Here is a 22621-nt window from a genome sequence, read left to right as displayed (position 1 = left end):
GCTTTTTTTTTAAAAAAAAATAGCAAGTTATTTAAAGTGAAATACAGGTAGTCCTCAACTTATGACCACAATTGAACCCAAAATTTATGTTGTTAAGTGAGAAATTTGTTAAGTAAGCTTTGCCCTATTTTATCATTTTTCTTGCCACAGTTGTTAATCCCTGTGGTTGTTAAATTAGCAACACGGTTGTTAAATGAATCTGGCTTCCCCATTGACTTTACCTGTCAGAAGGTCAGAAAAGGTGATCAAATGACCCCAGGACTCTGCAACCCTCAAATATGAGTCAGTTGTCAAGCATCCAAATATAAATCAAGTGACCATTGGGATGCTGCCATGGCAATGGTAGGTTGCCCCCAGTTCGCACTGGTTCTATAGAACTGGTAGTAAAACTGGCGGGAGGCTCCGCCCACCGACCCCGACATCATCAGAATGCTTCTGTGCATGCAGAGAAGAGTGCAATTGCGGCCCTGTTGCGAACCGGTAGTAAAGGTAAGTAGAACCCACCCCTGTGCCATGGTCATAAGTGTGAAAAATGATCATAAATCACTTTTTTTCACTTTCACTGTAATTTCAAATGGTCACTAAGAGAACTGTTGTAAGTCAAGGACTACCTGTAGCGTGTGTCTTGAGAAGGCATTTCAGACCTTCAAGGATCGACTGGATCTCCTCTGATATGGCAGAGAAAGAGAGATCTTAAAATCTCTGATGCCATGACCCTTGCACAGAATGTGAAGGGATGGGTGATAGGTGGGTAGGAGATAACTATGCAGCCATGGGATTTAAAATATTGCTGATTCTAGCTCTTGGATCTCAGTTTCCAGTTCCAAATCACCTCAGTTCAGCATTTTCCAGAGGTGGAATTCAGCCGGTTCAGACCAATTCGGCGAACCAGTAGTGCCAACTATCAATTGGCCTTGCCCACCCGCTCCCGCTCTATCCTGTCCTTTATTTCCTGTGTTGTAGCTCATCTCAATCATGCAGCACAGCTGATTCACCCCCTCACTGTTCTACTTACCATTGCTGACCTGGAAGGTAAGCAGCTGAGCTTCTAAATGCTCCATTTTCAATGCTGTGCAAGCGCCTTAGGCACTCGCGAAGTGTGCTCACCGAACCAGTTGTTAAACCGGCAGCATTCTACCACTAGCCTTATCCAATATTTCACTTTTCATATCTTGCAGTGGATGAGAATATTTGAAATGAAAATCAGTCTGAGGAAATAAAAATCTCTCCCCCACTCCTCTTCAACTTCCTCTGTTTCAATAAGGGCCAGAAGTGCTTTAAATTGCTCAGTGATATATATATATATATTTCACATTTGAAGGTGAACTTGTCTTACCTCCTCATTCATTCATCTTTTGTTGTCACTGGCAGTTTATGTATTAAGATAAAGGTAAAGGTTCCCCTCGCACATATGTGCTAGTTGTTTCTGACTCTAGGGGGCAGTGCTCATCTCCGTTTCAAAGCCAAAGAGCTAGCGCTGTCCGAAGATGTTTCCGTAGTCATGTGGCTGGCATGACTAAATGCCAAAGGTGCACAGAATACTGTTACCTTCCCACCAAAGGTGGTCCCTATTTTTTCTACTTACATTTTTTACGTGCTTTCGAACTGCTAGGTTGGCAGAAGCTGGGACAAGTAACGGGAGCTCACCCCATTAAGCGGCACTAGGGATTTGAACCACTGAACTGCCAATCTTTCGTTCGACAAGCTCAGCGTCTTAGCTACTGAGCCACCGCGTCCCTATAGTTTATGTATTACCCAACCCTTAATGCATAAACTGTTTTTTGGTTAAATTGTTTTGTTTTGGTGCCTTTGAGCCAGTGTTGACTTCTGGAGACTACCTGGATAAGTCCCTAAAGTTTTCTTGGTAGTATTTTCAGAATTGGTTTGCCAACGCATCCTTCCTAGGGCTAAAAGAGAGTATCTAGCCCAAGGTCACCCAGCCGGCTCAGTGCCTAAAGTGGGACTAGGATTTAGGGTCTCTCAGTTTTTACCCTGGTGTCTTTAATCATTGGATCAAATTGGTTGTCAAAAAGATATTTGTAAAAGAATCTTAAGTTGAAAAATGTAAGGGATCAATTCTGGTTAGAAGGGAAAGGCATCTTATGTTGTTTGTGACTGCCAAAACACACAGAGGCTGTCTAACCTTGATAAATAACATATATGCCAACTTTCAACCTTGCCCACCATTGAACCTGTTGAATTATCTGTGAACTGAGATGGAGAGCCTTCCCATGCTTTCATCTAACCACAGAATGGATATCCTTTGGCAACATCTTTTTTATGCCATGTCCCCTAACTCTATTTGCAACTTCTTCTCAACTCATCTGAAAAGCAGCTTCAAAGTATTTTCTCTTCAAAGCAGCTAATAGGTTGCAACATGGATTTATTTATTTATTATTTAGTTAGTTAGTTTGTCAAACATGTATGAGATAACAGGTTAAGTAGAAATATAGACATGAACACAGGAAATGAGTACAAATAAATGGGGACAGTAGGACAGGGACGGTAGGACTGCTGGTGCGCTTATGCATGCCCCCTTACAGACCTCTTAGGAACGGGGTGAAGTCCACAGTAGACAGTTTAAGGTTGAAGCTATGGGGGTTTGAGGATGTAACAACGGAGTCAGGTAGTGGATTCCAGGCATTGACCACTCTGTTGCTGAAGTCGTATTTTCTGCAATCGAGTTTGGAGCGGTTTACCTTGAGTTTGTATCTATTGTTTGCCCGTGAATTATTGAGGTTGAAGCTGAAGTAGTTGTTGACAGGTAGGATCTTGTAGCAGATAATTTTGTGTACTATGCTTAGGTCAGACCATAGGCGGTGTAATTCAAGGTTGTCCAAGCCCAAAATTTCAAGCCTGATGGCATAAGGTATTGTACTGTGAGCAGAAGAGTGGAGTACTCTTCTCCTGAAATACCTCTGGACCCGTTCAATTGTATGAATGTCTGATATATAGTGTGGATTCCAGGCAGACAAGCAGTATTCGAGAATTGGTCTGGCAAAGGTTTTGTACGCCCTAGTTTGCAGTACATTGTTAGCGGGGAAGAAGCTTCACAAAATTAGGTTAACAACTCTTAATGCCTTTTTGGCAATGCTGTTACAGTGAGCTCTGCGTCTTAGATCATTTGAGATGAATACTCCAAGGTCCTTGACAGAGTGAGGGTCATCTACGATCATGGGTTCAATGCAACATTCTTCATCAAGCATTTTGTCAGGGGCAGTCAGCTGATCCCAAGAGATGGAATCAGAGAGAGAGAGAGAGCCATTTTCTGAAAAATCTAGTCGTTTGTATTTAAAAGAGTTTAAAGAATAACTTGACTCATTTTTTAAAAAAAACAAAAACCACACACAGATAAACAGACATGTAAATGAACAAGTGGGTAAGTATTTATGTTCCTGATATGGATCGCTGCTGTTTCAGTTTTCATGGTGAAGGCATCTGGGAATAACATCACTTAATGGCTATTATCTCCTCCAAAGGCTTATAAAGATAAAGAAATTATGTCAATTATAAAATGACAAATAGAAGTTGTTCTGCTTTGAGGATTAATAAATCAGCCCCTGGCTAATTAAATTTAACAAAGCCAGCAAAGTGGAGGGAGAGAAGAATGAATGTGGAAATTTTATGTTCTTTTTGAGAGGTGAGAACCATAACTTCCCTTTCATGGAATGAACTGTCTCCAAAATTGCCACTGGCATTCCATCCTTGCTCCTTCAGTTTGGGATATTAATTTCTGTGAAAGCAAACAAGGGCTTCAGAATGACATCCTTTGACAAATTAAATCTTACGGGACCGCCTGCTACCACCAATAGGCTCCCACTGGCCGGTACGCTCTCATAGAGAGGGGGCTCCTCCGGGTGCCGTCGGGCAAACAATGTCGACTGATGGCCCCCAGGGGAGAGCCTTCTCTGTGGGGGCATCTACTATCTGGAATGAGCTCCCCCCGGAGATTCGGAGGATCCCAGATCTGCGCACCTTCCGTCGCGCTCTCAAGACTTTTTTATTCCATCAAACCGGCCTGGCCTAAATCTTTCCCTTTTAAAATGTAAATTTTAATTTGTTTTTAAAATTATTGGGTGTTTTAAATTTGTCTCGGCCAAATTGTTTAATTCGGTTTTATTCTGTTTTTAAATTTTGTATTTATGTGTTTTATTCTGTGGCTGTTCACCGCCCTGAGTCCTTCGGGAGTAGGGCGGTATACAAATCCAATAAATGAAATGAAATGAATGAAATCTAGCAATTTCAAGGAAGGCAGAAAAATATTTTTTTTTCTCGTGCGCAGAATCCAATAAAATCTAATCCAGTTTTCAGCAAAGAATACTGTCACTGTAAGAACCCGACTACAGTAAATGATTTTCTGTTCAGGTTGGACAGAAGATAGAACTGCAGTACATTAGGAAGAGTTTCTGATTCTTAGTCATTTCTCACCAAGAGAAAGAAAATTATTTTTTTCCTACCTAAAAGGGGGTCACTAGAATTAAGAAAGCTTGGAATCGTCAGAATTAAAAATGTGTGTGGGATTATTGTAAGCCAATTCTATGCAAACAAAGTACAGAGAGTCATCCTTTTATTTATTATGAAGCACAATTATTTGGATAGTATTATTCACAGAGGTACAGCAGTACTCAAAAAACAATTACTGTATTTTTTGGAGTATAAGACGCACTGGAATATAAGATGCAACTTAGTTTTTAAGGAGGAAAATAGGGGAAAAAATCTGCCTACCTGGTATTCATCTGGCTAGCATCCTTAGTCTGGTCAGCTTCAGCACGTTAGTTTGCTGGGTTTTTTATCCCCTGCTTGGGGATAAAAAACGGCTTCTAAGTCACAGCTGAGAGGCAGCAGCAATGCATGGGGAGATCGCTTTACTCAGCTAGCACCTAGTTAGGGCTGAAAAAAAGCTTCTAAAGAACAGCTGAGAGTCGGAGCAAAGCATGGAGATCGTTTCACTTGCTAGCACCTCTGCACAGCGGAGAGTCGAGGGAGTAGGCAAAGCTGGGAAGATCACTTCATTCGCTAGCACCTCGTTAGGGCTGAAAAAAAGTTTCGAAAAAGCTACATTCAGAGTGTAAGATGCACCCAAATTTTCAGCCTCTTTTAGGGGGGAAAAAGGTGCATCTTATACTCCAAAAAATACAGTAGGTGAATTGGGAAGAGAAGACAAAAGAAGCAGGTAGAGCGTTTGATTGAAATATTTTTTTTAAATCCTTGGAGTGCACAAGAACACAAATCCTTCATCCACTTCCAGGATTTGCTGATCAGTATTGCTTTCCGATGGCATGTGCTGGGGAAACTACAGAAATAGTGAAATATTAGGTCTTATCCTGCCATAAATTGATAATGTGTGCCATCCACCATTTTGGTGAAGTAATAGGTTTCGCCTTGGTTCCCTGAGTATTGCTTAAATGCTTAAATGCTTCACTCGTAAGATATCTTAGGGTTCTCTCTTAGGAGGTCTCTCTTTGCACTGTGGGATCCCTAAATCCTAACCATCCATTAGATGGGAGCAGTCTAACACCAAACTGATTTATAAAGCTATTCAGTTAGAAACTGAGTATGAAATAATATATGATACTATTACTTCCATTGCATATTTTTCTTTAAAAAATTGAAAAATGTTGCATGTTTAGCAAAAACCTCAAAATTTTCTGGTCCACCAAACTGTGATGCATGGTTTAGAAAAATATAAGTAAATTAAATTAAATTTGAACATGTACACACATTCAATCACATACCACATACAACAAATCTGAACTCTTTTATCATTACACAAGGCAATCAATCCCCATTGTTCTTTGAAACAACAGAACAACAGTATACACACACACACACACACACACATATGTTTTCTGAGGTTTTCGCGGGTGTTTGTATGCAGGTCTTTGGTTATTCGGGTTTTCTCCCGTGTAAAATTGGAAGTGTCTTGGCGACGTTTCGACGAAGTCTCATTCGTCATCTTCAGGCTGGTGTTTTCGGCTTCGTGCTTCTAAGAGCAAAGACCTACATATATATGTAGGTCTTTGGTTATTTGGGTTTTCTCCCACGTAAAATTGGAAGTCTCTTGGCGACGTTTCGACCAAGTCTCATTCGTTATCTTCAGGTGTTTTCGGTTTCATGCTTCTAGGAGCAATGTGTGATCGCAGCTGTTTCTTCCTTTTAACTGCCAGTGGGGGTGTGAACTGATTGGGTGGGAGCTTGGCTGTGTTCTGATTGGGTGGAGGTATGTTCTGATTGGTTGGGGGCTTGGCTGTGCTCTGATTGGATGGGGGTTGGCTGTGCTCTGATTGGATGGGGGCGTGTTCTGTTTGGGTGGGGGCTTGGTTGTGCTCGGGTTAGTCTGAGTTGCAGGGGGATTTGAGCTGGTGAGCTGTTGTTGTTTGGCTTCACGTTCATGGTCATGCCACATCTTCATGGTGGGTGTCAGTCTGCTTCATGTATGGATTGGAGGGGTTTAAAGTGGCTAATGATGCAGCTGCGGTCTGGCTTCTGGTCCATGGTCGTGCCTCATCATCGGTGTGGGTTTGAGTCTGCTTTCTGCATGGATGTGTGGTAGTGACATCCTGGGTAGACCTTGTGAGTGTGGGTCTGGTGTCATTCCTCATGTTAGGGACTCGTTTGTCAATAAGGGCAAACGATGATGAGGCACGACCACGGACCAGGACATGATATTGACTTTAAAAAGACCAGAACTATCGCTAAAACTGAACACTTTAACAACAGAATAATCAGAGAAGCCATTGAGTTAGAAAAACATCCACACAGTTTTCGCGGGTGTTTGTATGTAGGTCTTTGGTTATTCGGGTTTCTCCCACGTAAAATTGGAAGTGTCTTGGCGACGTTTCGACGAAGTCTCATTCGTCATCTTCAGGCTGGTGTTCTCGGCAATGATTGCTCCTGGAACATTGCTCCTGGAAGCACGAAGCCGAGAACACCAGCCTGAAGATGACGAATGAGACTTCGTCGAAACGTCACCAAGACACTTCCAATTTTACGTGGGAGAAGACCCGAATAACCAAAGACCTACATATATATATATATATATATATATATATATATATATATATATATATAATTCCCTTATATCTCCCTTATATGCAAAACACGGCTCATCCTTTGAGAAGAATAACATATATAAATGAAAGAAAACAGAACAGAAAAAGGTCCTTCTTGAGTTTTTACAACAGTGGAATGTGTTCCTATGGATCTTGGAAAGGAAAAGCCATTTGTCCATTTTTAACGGCCTTTCTGATGGAGGTCGTGAAGTCATGAACAGCTTGAGAGATCTTTCAGAAATGTTAAAAAAAAATAAGGTTATCATCCCCAGCCAACACAGCTGTCCCAGACTGAGAACAATGAGAATCCCCTTGTTTCAAAAGATCAAATGATTGACTTGTTAATGATTAATTTTGTTGTTGAAGTTGTTGTTGGTCTGTATATTTATAATTCGGATATTATTTTTGTTCGCATATTTCTCTGCCCTTTACTGTCTAAAGCTGAGTCACAATTGTTACTGTGTTTTCTTCACTGATTGTTTTCTTCAACAAATTAGACTGGTAAAGAAATTTTATAAAGTTCAAATTAATTTCGGAGTGTGACTTATTTTTCCTCCTTTTAAAAATGTTTGGTCTCCCTCATCTCTCTGTTTTTGCTCTCAGTAGCTGCTAAAATCTCCAGCCACCAATTTTCTAATTAAATTAATATAAAGAGCATTTTGCTCCATTGTATTGCTATCACAGAGAGGGAAAAACAAAAGAACATGTAAAATCAGTAGTTCGTGAAGACTGTTTTTGCTGATATATGGCTTTGTCAGAAGAGTTTATGATTAACAATTATGCACAATATTGAAAGCAGCTGGTGTTAGTTCTGCTAGATTCCAGATGTCTGTGCCAATAGAAGTTTGTGTGGTTGAAAATAATGTTAAAGGAGACGTCTTCTCCTCCCTAAATCTTCCTCGAAAATTCACTGAAAATTGAGCAGCCTGTTACAAATGCACTCAAAGCAAGCAGTGTTTCTCAACCTCAACAACTTCAAGCTGTATGGACTTGCTGGGGAATTCTGGGAGTTGAAGCCCACAAGTCTTAAAGTTGCCAAAGTTGGACCCACCTGATCTAGTGGTTTTCCCAAACCTGGTATTTGTATTCTCTTTTGGGAGCTAGAGTTTTCTAGACATGAATGGTGGAAATGCCAATTGCCAAGAGCCACATGGCCCCAACATAAAACATTAAGTGTTGCAGGCTGGAGTCTCCCCTGAAAATAAAGGAGAAAAGCCACTTATTTTCAGCTGAGGTGCATAAAATGTGGACTGCAGCCTTAACCATCATTGAACTGATTTAGGCAATTTCATTCCCAGCTGCAATCAAGATTGTGTCCTAATCTGCTATGTGGAGTTTGGGAGAAGCTTCAGCCAAGTTCTTTCTTTATTTAAAAAAAGGTTTTTATTTTTATTTCTTATACACATATTGTAAATGTACTTTCTCTTATCCCATAGTTGATTGTATATGTACATATTTTTTCTAATGAAAGCATAAAAATAAGACATTTTAATCACATTTGGGGTTGCTCTTCTACCCTCTATTTTCCCTCTTTTCACAACAAACCTTCTGCTCCCTCTTCTTTCTTTCCACTCCCTCCCTCCTCTCCTCTTCTACTTTCTTCCTCCTCCTCTTCTCTCCTCCCTACTTCCTCTCCCCCACTCCTCCCCTCTTTTCCCCCTTTCTCACCTTCTCTCCTGCTATTGTCCCATATCCTTTCTTCCTCTCCTTCCCCTTTCTTCCATTTCTCCTCTCCCTCTCCTCCTCTCCTCCTCTCTCCTTTCTTTCTCCTTTGTTGTGCAATATTTCCCTTATTTGGTATCCGAGCAACTCCAATTTTCTAATAATATATACTTTCTTTTCAATTTCTTTCCCATTTTACCCAATCTATCATTTCATAATTGTACATTTATATTTATAATCTTCTTTCTTTCCCCCCCCACTCCCCTTTTCCATTTACTCTGGTGTCATCTGAGTTTCTATTTCTTTTTTGTCTTATCCCTCATTTAACTTTCTATTATCTATATCATTTATCTATCAACTTTTATTCATATTTCTTTTCTATCCATACATAAAATCTTTCCCATGTTTTGAAATACACCGATTGCTCTTTATCTTTTATTCTTAACGTTAATCTGTTCATTTCATTGGCTGAAATTAACAGCTAAGTTCTTAACTGGCCCAGAGCCTGACCCTCTGGAGATGATGAACTGCTAGCATTGAGACTCACAACAGTGGTAGGCCCACACATCTGGAGGACACCTGGTTAGGGAAGTTATTGCCAACAAAGCTAAATTACACTTTAAATCAGTGGGGGACCATGATTTTAGGGCATGAGTTATCATCCAACTTCATAGCACAACCCAGAAATATTCTCCATCGTTGTGGCTGACCTGCATCCATCTCAGAAAAGAGTTACTTCCCAGATGAGCATCTCTGGGGCCAGAACTTCCTGCTGTTTTCTGCCTTGGTTGGACTTTGGGTTCCCGCTGTTTTCTACAAGCAGGTTCAGTGATCTGAATCTTCCCATCTGCAGGTTGTATGATGCACCACAATTCATTGAACATTTCTGGAAAAAAATATTGCGATCTTGCTGGCATTTTGTCTTGATTCATTTTTTAAGATTTTCCTATTAAAAGCCAAGTTGTTCAAAAGTGACAACACATGCACATTAGTCATCAATCTTCTCCACAGAGTGTTGTAATGATTCTTCAACATCTGTTCTTCATCTACTTTGGTGCAGCAGAGAAAGCCTTCCGAACAATGGAAAAAATATTTCAGGGAAAACAAGGAAAATCACCTGCTGCCATTCTACAAGTTTAATTTTGTGGTTTCTTGGAATGGCCTGAAATATTAGGAAAAATCTATTTTGATCCTTTTCAGGGGATGTTTGGAAAAAATTATTTAGTTTCTCCAAATTTTCTTTTGTGGCTCAGCATAAGCCATATGCTCCCTGACTACCTTCTGCTGCTTCACTCTTAACATTTGGGGCAACTGTTAACTTTATTAAGCTTTATCTCATGAAAACAGAGCACGTTTGAGCCAAATTATGACAAAACAAAAAACAAAACAAACACCTCATGTATTTGTCATATTCAGGATTGAACCGCATGGTGGCCTAGAGGTGGAGCTCTCGCCTCACAATCAGAAGGCTGTGAGGTAGTGGCAGATATTTCTCTCTCTGTGCACAAAGGGAAAATATCTGCTGTGAACACCACTTAGGCATCAGGAAGGGCATCCGGCCAGTAAATGCTCAGCTCCATTAAGTCGTCTTGACTCCACCCTGATGCAAGGGATGACAGGGTTGTCAAAAGAAAAACAGATTTCATATACAGGATTACTTCCTGGATTCAGGATTTTTTCAGTACACTCAGTACAGTAATTTAACTTTCTCCATGTGATTCAAACTGTTCCCATGGGGTTAAAATTTCCTCTATGTATGATTAGAGTCTGACCGGGAGCAGTGACATGCTGGTAGGTCCAGACTTCTCAAATATTCCTTGTCACCAACCCCACAATCCTTCATGTTTAGGAAGTTGTTTTATTTGAGAACTGAACTGCAAATTTCAGAGAAGTACATGACATTTTTCTTTCACTGGGAAATATAAATATCTATGTTTTCTAATTACAGTGGTGTCCAAAGGCTTCAGAATGACAAAAGCAACATCACACTGCAAGCTCTACCTCTTTGTGGGTGGGGTGTGGGAGACAGGGATGTTTCAAAGCTCATAGAAAAGAGTCACAATGGTAAAACAGAGTTTGCATCACACTGCTCCTTCCTTTTTTTTTTTTTAATTTGATTTATATGCCGCCCTTCTCCGGAGACTCAGGGCGGCTTACAATGCGTTAAGCAATAGCCTTCATACTTTTGTATATTTTATACAAAGTCAGCTTATTGCCCCCACAAACTGGGTCCTCATTTCACCTACCTTAGAAAGGATAGAAGGCTGAGTCAACCTTGAGCCTTGGAGAGATTCGAACCAGCAGTAAATTGCAGACAGCTGTGTTAATAACAGGGTGCGTAGACCACTGTACTATCAAGGCTCTTTGACTCCCTGCAGACACTACTGTCCAGATGCTGACTCTTATAGCCCCAGCTTTGCCATTGCTCAGAGATTATGGGAATTGTGATCCAAAATCTCTATAGGAGACAAGGTTGCTCACCTCACAAAATTTATTCATCTAGGAAATATGATCAGGCTAATTTCTTTAGACAGATGAAATCCTCAAGCATTTTTAGCTAGCTTGGAGTTTATGGACTCAGTAGATTGGCTCACAGATTATATTGCAGATTGTTTGATTTGGTTTTAGCAATTTGGGTAAACTCAGTCACGATGGTTGTAAACCATGACTTATGGACTAAAATGTTGTGCAAATTGTATAAACCAACTGTGATTTTATTTGGTAAATAAACTTTTACGGTATGAATTTCAACAGGTCACAATAAAATAGCTGATAGTATTCTCCCATCAGCCCTAGTAAGGACTTTTATTGCAGTAGTAAAATCTCCCATATGAAATTCTAAGGAGGGCAGTTTTATAGCAGATGGCAGTATTTTTCTTGCTACTTTCTTTATGTCTATAATATATTCCTTCTCAGGATGTTCCTCAAGGCCTCATTAACATGGCATCCTCCAGTCGGGGGGGGGGGGGGATGTCAGCATATATTCTGCTGCCATACTGGCTGAACCAGTGGTGGGTTGCCCCCGGTTCGCACCGGTTCTATAGAACCGGTAGTAAAACTGGCGGGAGGCTCCGCCCACTGACCCCAATGTGATCAAAATGCTTCTGTGCATGCACAGAAGAGCGAGTGCATGCGCGCGGCCCCGCTGTGAACCGGTAGTAAAGGTAAGTAGAACCCACCCCTGGGCTGAACCCCATCCTGCTACCGGAACACAATGATCCAGTGATGGTGTTTGTAGAGATTAAATGCAGGACTAGTTAAAGAAAATAATTAGTGGTGTCCTGTGTTTTCATTTCCCTTCCAGCTAGCAGGAAAAAAAACAACCCAATTAATTGTTCTCCTTAACATGCAGTAGAGTAAGATTAGGCATGTTGCCTGAGTGACAAATCACATATGCAGATGTCCTATGTGTCTTTGATAATTCAGGCTATTTCTAAATAGTAGAACCCTTTTAAAAGGGTGTTAAAATAGATGATGAGTGTGGTAGAGACACTTCATTCTGTGCACCTGTCATTTAGAATGTTTTTGAACATCGGTCTAGCATTCTTCGGAATGTAGCCCAGGTAAACCACTTCCAAGATGGAAGTGCAGAGAAGGGACTTTATGGAGCAAGAACATTGGGAAAACATTTTTGCAAGCATATTTTTGGGTTTTGCAATGTGTCCTTTCTCTACTTTCATCTGACATTCTGTTATTGAGCAATAATATCCATGCCTATGTAATTCCTCGGAAATTCTCTCAAAGATTGAAGTGACTGCTTGAAGCTTCACAAGTGCTTTGATCTGCAAAATTTCCTGCATCGCAACTGTCTCAATTTGTTTCCTATCCCATACAGTATACATGTGCTTTTGGCATTTGGTGAGATGAGTTCCTGGCAAGATTATGGAGGCAGAATTAGCTTAGGTATGAAGAAGTTGTCAATATTGAAGAACTGAGCAAGAGAAAGCAAGTTAGATGCATCCTTGTATTCATGTTGTATAGAAATAGTGGCCACCAAGAAATCCAGCTATGAACTTGTGGTCAGAAGCAGTGGTGGACTGCTGCCAGTTCGGACCAGTTCAGGTGTTCTATTTAGCTGTGTTTTTAAGGCCGTGTGCATGTGTGCAAGCTGCGTGTGTGAGCAGAGCACATGGGTGGAAGGCCGCACACATGCGCGGAAGGCGCACTCACATTTTCGGTGCTGGGCGAACCAGTTGTTAATTCATGTGCCTTCCACCTCTGGTCAGAAGTACTTGGAAGTATCCTATGAATGCAATTGGGATGGTTCCATATAAAAGAACAATAACTGACACCTTGACACTGGTGCCATCAAAGAGTAGAGTAGGAAAATTGTTTATCCATTTCCCTCCACCCACCCCCAACACCAACAATGTTGAGGGCAGCATAGGTAGCAGCAAAATGCCACAAACACAGCAGCTGCATGATACATCAATAATGTAGACCACTCAGTTGTAGTATTTGTGAGTTATTCCCCAGAAATAATAAAAATGGTGTAAATAGTAGAGCCACACATAACCTATATTATAATTCTTGCTAACAAACCCACCAACAGACAGGAAACAGGCCATATTGGTGCAGTGCTTAGGATGCAGTATTGCAGGCTAATTCTGCCCACTGCCAAGAGTTTGATCCTCACCTGCTCAAGGTTGACTCAATCTTCCATTCTTCCAAGGTCAGGACCCAGATTGTTGGGGGCAATATGCTCACTCTGCAAACTGCTTAGACAGTGCAGTAAAGCATTATGAACAGAATATAAGTCTAAGTTCTATTGCTACTGCTATATTCATGAGCTATGAAGTGTAAGACCTGAGAAGTACCTTGGAAAATGTGAGTCTGAGTTTTCACAGTCAAGTGTCTCTGCAGAAGCCAGATCTCTCCAATAGTCAAGTTCAAAGTGACCTGGGGTGGTAGCTGGAGTGCCTACAGAGGAAGGGTGTGTCTCATTAACCTGAATCTGGCATATCCCAGTCCCTGACCATATTATCAGCCATAACGCCAATTAAATATAATGGCTCAGGTCCATGGCAAAGTAACTTTAAAAATAGAATAGATTATTTTGAGATGTTTCCACTATAGGCTGAAGAGGAGATGAAGCCAATGTCACATGCACCTAACTAAGAAAAATTGCATCTTTGTGCTATAGATGTCTCAGGAAACAACAACTGAATGAAAAACTGCTGATGGCCTTCTACTGCTGCACCATAGAGAGTATTTTAACTTACTGCACTTGTGTATGGTTTGCCAATTGCACAGTGGCAGATAGGACAGCACTCCAGAGGGTCAACGTCATTGCCCAGAGGATCATTGGTTGCCCTCTCCCCTCTTTGGAAGAGCTTTATAGCTCCCACTGTCTTAAGAAAGTTCAAAACATTCTTAAAGATCCATCTCATATTGGGCACCCTTTTTTTTGAACCATTACCATCTGGCAGACGGTACAGGATAATAAAAAACAAGGACAAATAGGCTGAAAAATAGTTTCTATCCCAGGGCAATAACCATATTGAATTCTACAGCATAGTGCAATATTGGGTTTTCAATTTCAATTATATAGGATGTAAAGGATGTATATTTGTGTTTTTATTTTTATAATTATAATGTATACTGAAGATGGCATTTAATTTCATTGTACCATGTGCAATGACAATAAAGTAACCTAACCTAACCTAAACTATAGGTTAGACAAGCATGAAGTTGACTCCTTAGAAAGTCCTGCTGTTTCTGAGAACAAGACATATGTTCCATGAAAAATAAGTGGGCTCTTTATAATAATCATTCAACAAGTTAAAGCATGCAAAGGAATCATTTCCAGTCAATTTTTTTCATGTTCCATGAGCCCATTCCTTGAAGCCAAGTGTCTTGCCAAGCTTTAAACAATTTAGTGTGATTTTTAATGATTTGCTTCCACAGGAGTGGAAATAACACAACCATCTCTGAGTGCCATGGTTAGTAACTTCGCTGCTGTGTCTCAAGCAGAATATTTTGTGCCCACTTTGTGGGTTTGAAGCTTCTTCTATGGACAAAGAATCTTGGTCCAGGTAATCCAATGCTTGGCTTTCACAAGTGTTTCATTTTTCTTGGGATGAAGGCTGAAACAATTTCTCCCAGTAGAATGTTTCTATTGAGTTAACCATGAGGTTATGTGGCTTTCCAGAAGACTTTGAGATGGCCAAGAGATTTCCATCTCCATCTCTAAGCACATGGCTAGAAGATGTATCTTCTTCCCTTCCCCTTGATTGCCTAAAGACATTCTGAAGTTGGGCTTGCCACAACTTGCTCAATTACTTCATGTCTCAGGCTCGCGAGCCAATATGTACATTGGAAGAGCCTGCCAGATTGGGCTTAAAGTCCAACTTCTCCCAATCTCCTGTTACGTACGTTGCTTCTGCTGGCATACCAGGAATTTTTGCTGGGCAAAAAATTGGCTTGTATAATTTCTGGATCCAAAAGTATCTTCTTACTTAAAATCAATCCAGTTTTTTATGGTCTGCTTCAGGACTAGGAATTCTGAATATGAGCCTCACCTCCATTAGAAATTACTGAAGTTGTGTACTAACATCTAAAAGTTACTGATTAGGTACTGAAAAGGTACTAACAACTAAAAGTTACCTTCGAGACCGACTTCTGCCACCAATAGCCTCCCACCGGCCAGTTCGCTCCCACAGAGCACCTTAGGGTGCCATCGGCCAAGTTATGTCGGCTGGCGACACCCAGGGGGAGGGCCTTCTCTGTGGGAGCCCCTGCCCTGTGGAACGAACTGCCCCCGGAAATATGTAAGGTCTCCGACCTCCGGGTGTTTCGTTGTGCACTCAAGACCATGTTGTTCCGCCAGGCTGGTCTATCAACATAACAATTTTAAATTGGGTTTTAAATTTCTGGGGTTTTAAATCGAGCTGAATTTATTTAATAATTTTAAACTATTTTAACTGATGTTGTCTTGTGTTTTTAATAGGCTGTACACCGTCCTGAGTCCTTCGGGAGAAGGGCGGTATAGAAATAAAATTATTCTTATTCTTATTCTTGCCATCCCTGATTCACACTCATTCATAATGTTTTTCTAAATAGCTTCCATAACGTTTTGGTTAATTTTAAATTATACATTCCTTCAGTGGATGTAGTGGTTGCAAAACCTGTTGCTACTGCTTTGCTCGTACGCGCGCACGTGCGTGAGTGATGCTTCTGCGCATGCACAGAAGTGTCTGGCGTGGGTGGGCGGAGCCTCCTACTGCCGCCGCTACCGGTTCGCCAATCCGGGTAGAACTGGTAGCAACCCACCACTGATGTAGGAGCAGAAAATAGCAGCAACAACAATTTTGTTGCATTCTTGTGTGATGCTCTACTATAGTTTTAAAAACTTTCATGGTCATTTGCTAATACTGCCCCTCCTTGAAAGTAGATTTTGTTTGAGAGGAAAAAGTGGCCTCTTGTTACCCGACCTCCATTGAGTGTCCGAGCAGGGTCAATTTGCCAGAACTGGAACCCACTAGTCTAGTAATGCTTAATGGGTATGAAATGCTGCAAAGCTTTTATAGAAAATGTGGAATAAATATCAGTAAGAGAGAAATGAGATTGCTTTGCAAATAGCTTTTAAATGGACAGTGGTAAAAATTGATTAGGAAATCTGTCAGTAACATGACTTTGAGGGCATGGAATAAGGAGTAGGTTTTGGCTGACTGCTGAGCTGCTGTACATCTCAGATGGAAAAAAACATATTTATTGCATTGACATTAACATACTGAAAGCTCTTTTGTATCACAGTTCCAGGCAGAGCTGTCAGCAATTGCAGTCATCAAACACCTACGTAGAAATGCCAGAAATCTCAGAGGCAAATGTTGCTTTGGGTTATATAATGTATTGGTAGATATGTAATACTTTAGTTTAATATATATGTTCTAACTGTATTTTCAGGGCAACATGTCACCTTGAAGCCAACACCAACCATCAATGCAAATATTAACCATTATTTGATACGGGGTTGTCTGAAATTGAGGAAAACACTGTACATGCCAGTTTTGGAAAATTGTTGTGTACAGCACTCTTCTTAAGATATCTCTGAGTTGTACGTATAGTTCCACACATTTTTCCATAAACGTCTTGCTAGAGCAATTGTACAGTTTGTTTACATAGCTTTGCTTTTCATAGATTAGTAGAGAGAAACTGCTATTTATTTTTCCAGCTTTCCTAGATATTTTGGAGTCATTGAAGGAAACATTGAAAACCATTTTAATGTCACATTGTGAGTTCTATTCCGGCCTTAGGAATGAGGCCAGGTGGATATCCTTCAGCCAGTCCTTCTCCCCTCCCTTAGCCATAAGAAGGCCAGGGCAACCCAGTTTGGGAAATCTTGCCAAGAAAACTGTAGGGGTTTATCCAGGCAATTACCAGGAGTCAAGACTGAATTGAAGGCACATAATTATTAATTAAAGGAAATGTTAATAATTTAAATCTTTTAAAGACTGAGAATATAAAAATCTTCTTGAAGGAAGATTGCAGGAACAACAATAGCAAACTGAGTGTTTGTCAAAAGGACGAAACATGCATCTTGATATCACAACACAAGTGTAAAAACTGCAGAGATTATATTGCACCATGTTACATTATTCCCAGCCCTCACAGATACCCAAGGAAAACTGTATTTTTGTTCTTGGCATTTTATTGCTAAATTTGGGCAAATATGATCAAGAAGTGTGCCAAGGAACCCACATATGGATTTATGGATTATCACAGACAATATGGAGGCACTATCCTGGTACAGAGAAAGGAACAATGGTGCAGATATTAGAGAGTTAACGAATTCAGAAAAACAGGGTGGTATAGCCAAAGATTTCATTCAAGGGGTAGATTCTCTCTGAGAGTGTGGGGAAGAAATTCTGCCATCCTCATCAAGATGAGAGACGATTTGGAACAGTAATTGAGAAGATACAGCATTAAACTTTACTTAGTGTCCTGAAAGCATGGAGTAAATGACTACATTGCTTGCTTAACATCCAGTCAAAGAAGATTATTAAGTCTTGTGAGAGTTCAGTGCTCCATTTGCAATATTTCAATTGGCAGTCTCAAGAGATGTCAAATGCTTTTTAAAAATGTCTTATTTTCCTTTATTTCTGTTCATCTGCACCAGGGTGTCAAACTGGTGGCCTGCGAGCCAGATGCGTCACATGCAGGCCACGGCCACCCCAGCTCCGCGAAGGGGAAAAAACATCGTAAAATGTCACGTGACGGCAATGTGACACCACGAGTTTGACACCCCTGACCATTTGTAAAATTATAGGATGGTGTCTGAAGTCTGAAAAGTTTACTAATCTCTGGCCAAAGTTTTTGTGGATTGCAGTACATTTCATTAAATACACTTGGTACAGTGCTAAAAAAAGGTTAAGGTTTTTAGAGAAAGTAGGTTCGGATAAGAGTAAGAATGGAAAATTAGAAATGGAGAATGGTTGAGGGGAGAAAGGAAAGATGAGAAGCAAAATTATCCCTAGATTGTGACTATTAGAAAAGCAGTAATGAACCACAGTGTAATTACTGATAAATTAGTTAACACATGTAGTCTGACTTGAATGTAAAAATAACATCTTAACTCCCCCGATGAATTCTCATTCAATTGTTTAGCTCTTTGTAATTTCTTTTTTTCCAAGGTGGCTATCCTGAAGTTTATGAAAAAATGTCCCAAGGAAACATCATGGTCTTCCACTGGTTTTTAAGTATTGGTGTTTATGCTATCAGGTCTTTTATCCACAGGGTATACCAAAAGTCAGATCCTGCAGATAATTTATTATGCAAATTAACATTAAATGTTCAAATTGGTTTCCGTTTTCTTCTAAATAGTTCTTTACTTGTTTGGCATGTAGTCCTTGAACATTCCTTAGTAACATTTTCTCTGAAAAAATATATTTTGCTAGGCCTATGGAGCCTGACTTTTGTTGCATCCTTTTATACTGTATTATTTCCCTTAGTTGGTCTCACTTTTTTCCCCTCCTTTCTTACTTATTGATGTGTGTGTGTGTTTGTGTGTGTGTGTGTGTGTAAACAGGAACATTATAATAGAATTTTTATAGTTCTTATAGAATGGAATGGACTCATGATTTAAACAAAATCTTCTAACCCTTAAAGATCATGCTTGGTTTTATGGATACTTTTAATTCCAGTCTGTCACATCAGTGGAGTTTGGTTTTTAATTGGTGTCTTCAAATCACTCTTGATTCCTGCAACTACACAGAAGGGGTTCCCACAGTTTTCCTGACAATATTTCAGAAGTAGTTTGTAATTGACTTCTTCATACAGTTGAGAGACAGTGATTGGCCCAAAATTACCCAGTTGGCTTCCCTGCTTAAGGTGGACCTAAAATCTGGGTCTCTCTACTCCTAGTCTAGCATCTTAATCACTATATAAACCCAGCTAGTGAAAAAGCATCTGTGGGGTTAGGAGCAGAAATTGTTTCCTTCTCATATCCACAAGGTTGATAAGCACAAGAAAGTGTAGGTCTTTCTTTCTTTCTTTCTTTCTTTCTTTCTTTCTTTCTTTCTTTCTTTCTTTCTTTCTTTCTTTCTTTCTTTTGCCATCATTCTACCATTTTACATCTATTTCTAGTTCTTTCTCTATAATTTTTTTTTTTAATCTCATCAAACACTTAGAAAACCATAACATGGACTTACCAGGAGACGAATCATTCATAATTACTAAGGATGCCGGGGTGGGCCTTCTTTTCCTGATCTGCAGAAATCATAGGTACAGGCAGATGGATCAAATATAAATGCAAGCAGCTATGTCTCTAAATTCACAGTTCATGAGACGTTACTAAGCTAAGGCAAATAGAGATAATTATTCAAATCATTGACTTCTTTTAATCACCATCAAAATCAGAACAAGCTGATTCTGCTTTCTAGTTCAAGAACAAAACACAGCAGGTTACCATGAATTTGCACTGTTCGTATTACTAATACCATCAAAACTGACACCAGCCAGAGCATATAAAAACTCAAGGAAATAGTGCAAGATCGGAAGATGCGGGGAGATGTGGCACACAGAATTGCCAAGAATCAGACACAGCTGAAAGCATATCATCATCATCAGTATTACTAGTATATCACTTCTTTCTTTCTTTATTTTTTTTTTTTTTAGTTTTCCGTATTGTGCTGGATTTCAAATTCAGTAAAACCCCAAAGGCCAAGAATAATCAAGTCTCCTGATCAAGTGTTGTGGAAGGAGCATGAATCCCTGGGTCTGTGTGTGGTTTCCATCCCACACATGGCCTTTCTCACAACTATGCAACATTTACTTATTCTCACTGTGATACTACCCACTCCACCAATGCCAACCCTGACTGAAAATACTGGACACCTGGATTTCCAAAAAGCTGGATTTCATTGTGTCATACTGATTGGCTTCCTAGCTCTTTGGTGATCAGTCAGATGTGGGCCCAAATCATTTTTCTGATATCAGGAGACACTATAGGGATAAGCATTTGCTCCTTATAGCATACCACAAATTGCTTTTAGTAATGGAAAATCATTTCAAAAGCCATTTGGTTTAGACTACAGACATCAAGGGTTGAAAGCAGGAAAAAGAAATCACAGCTGCATTAATCTATTGTAAATCACTGAAAGTCATTATCGTGTCCTCTTAATAGCCAAGAAGCATAATGTTATATTTGCACAAAATCCAATACTTTGCCCAAGAATCATCCATTATATGGAAACTCTATAATGATATGGATGTCTTATGCCACACGACATTAAACGGGAGAAAATACAGCCCTTCTCAATTTAGTACTCCCAGATCTAACATGACTTCAGCTCCCAACATTCCTTAAAAAACTCTCATTGGCTGATTATTTGGAGAGTTATAATCCGTTGTAGCTCTACAGTGTACTGAGTCAAAGAAATAGCATATGACCTTAATACTAGGAATTTCTACGTCTACATACAGAAAGATGACTAAAGAAATTGGTATCTTGAAAGCCATGCATTTTTCACTCAGAAAGTATATTTATTTATAGGAGAGGGATGAGATAGGAAGCTTATCTTGAGTAGGAGAATAGCATCTAAAATGTTTTCTGCATAAGAATATCTCATTCTACTCAGGCTTTGTTTGTTTTCTAGGGCTGTCATCCTTCTAGTGATGGTTCTTTTCGTAGTGGTCATCTCAGCTACAACATTAACAGTGGAACTAAATTTGATTTAGTTCCACTGTTAATGTTGTTAACGGTGGAACTAGGTTAGTCCATTCTGAATATCAAAAGCTGAACTCTAAGTCTGAGAAGCAATTCCAAGAAACATCCTGATCTGCAGGTATAACCAAGCACTGTCAGTGAGGGGAACATACCAGGAGCCTGAGTGGCGCAGCAGACTAATGCTACTGTTAAAGGTAGTATTTAGCTTCCAGCTGCCTGCAATTACTGCAAGTTCAATTCTCACCAGGCTCAAGGTTGACTCAGCCTTCCATCCTTTCTAAGGTAGGTAAAATGAGGACCCGGTTTGTGGGGGCAATAAGCTGACTTTGTATAAAATATACAAAAGTATGAAGGCTATTGCTTAATGCATTGTAAGCCGCCCTGAGTCTCTGGAGAAAGGCGGCATATAAATAATTAAAAAAAAATTTCAAACAGTCAAAGAGAAGATGGTTTCAACCTATATCAATGTTTGTTCTATGATGCTGATGGTATTGTATTGTCTTGAAAATATGATAACATAAATTTAGGCTATTAATGTGACTGCTCAGAAATTGCCTTGAAAATATTGAATATCTCAAAATAATACCCCTTTCTTGACATGCTTTCTCCATTTGAAGATGCAGGAAATCCTTTCATCCAATCTGTCATTTATAGCCTTTCAACTGAACTATCTTCTTACCTATCAATCAATCTGCTAGCATTAAATACCATCAACAATTTTTATATACAAAAGTCCCAAGCCTACTATTGGAATATTTCTCTTTTTAGAGAAAAAGGTTTGCTCAGAAAAAACACTCACCTAGAGTATCCTAAAGACAAATCTCCTCCCTTCTCTTCTTTCTCTTTCTTTCCTTCTCTCTTTCAATGACAGAGAATTCTTATAAAATCCCTGAACTTCTGCAAAGTTGCCCTCCACTTTCCACATTTAGAAACATGGTCCCCATAACAATCTTTATCTTCTTTCATAGGCAGTGAAGATAAAACCAGCTTACCTGTTCAGCTGCTTCAGAATCTATTTGACTTTGAAATAATGGCACAGCGAATTGTATCTTTTTAGGACTGTTTGGTTCCATGGCAGTATTTAGGAATAGCAGAAGTAAGGGGAGGGGAAGATCTGGCCTGCCGAAAGAAGAGACAAGAAAGTTCCTTCTCTTCTTATCTCCTGGCAAACTCCTTGAAGCCCAGCGCTCCCCTAACAATCACAATAATTTCTGAGGTAAGAGAGCAGAGCTGCAAAATCCCCTTCTTCCTTCTACATCCACAGCAACGTCCCTACTCAGAGATGCTGTTCTTCCTCCTCCAGTTGTCCAGATCATCCACTCAGCACCAAGCTGAAAGGAACAAGAAGCTAATTGTGTGCAGATTCCCTTCAGCAGATGCCAAGCGTTCACTCAGAAGCTAATTGAAAATACAATACTAGCCTAGACTTGGCCTGCTGCCCTGGGATTTGAAATGGAGAATCTCTGTACGGCACATTATTTGCTGACAGCACCAAAGTGCAGGGTAAGAGCCCGCCCTTCGGAGTATAGCTGATGGGCCCTGAATTATTGATAGACCTGTGATTAGGAAGCTTGCAAAGCTGATATGTGGAGATGGCATTTGAAGCAGGTGAGGACAACATCAGAAAGTTCTCTACTTGGATGCAGTCTTTCTAATTGACTGAGAAGCTACAATTCTGAATGTGATGGAGTGGGGAAATCATGCCAGTCATCTTATGGCATTATCCTCTGTGAAATCAGAA

General features: G+C 40.0%; 1 protein-coding gene across 2 annotated transcripts in view; it reads right to left on the bottom strand.

Annotated features, from left to right (window-relative positions):
• The window catches only part of PPP1R1C (protein phosphatase 1 regulatory inhibitor subunit 1C), a 43919-nt gene extending 21690 nt beyond the window's left edge, over positions 1–22229 (bottom strand). The window contains exons 1-2 of one of the 2 annotated variants that reach the window (XM_034428878.3): positions 21873–22229; positions 19364–19421 (exon numbers count right to left, since the gene is read on the bottom strand). In XM_034428878.3, coding sequence (XP_034284769.1) covers positions 19364–19421; positions 21873–21953 — 139 coding nt within the window. In that variant the 5' untranslated portion in view covers positions 21954–22229. The remainder of the gene's footprint in view (positions 1–19363; positions 19422–21872) is intronic. The other variant, XM_034428887.3, reaches the window with a different exon arrangement.
• Between the last annotated feature and the right edge of the window lie 392 nt (positions 22230–22621).

This window comes from Pantherophis guttatus, chromosome 1 (assembly GCF_059756535.1).
Source record: "Pantherophis guttatus breed Tessera chromosome 1, ASM5975653v1, whole genome shotgun sequence".
In the NCBI taxonomy this organism is placed as follows: Eukaryota; Metazoa; Chordata; class Lepidosauria; order Squamata; family Colubridae; genus Pantherophis; species Pantherophis guttatus.
The sequence above is the reverse complement of the archived record's forward strand: the minus strand, read 5'-3'. Positions and strand labels throughout refer to the sequence as shown.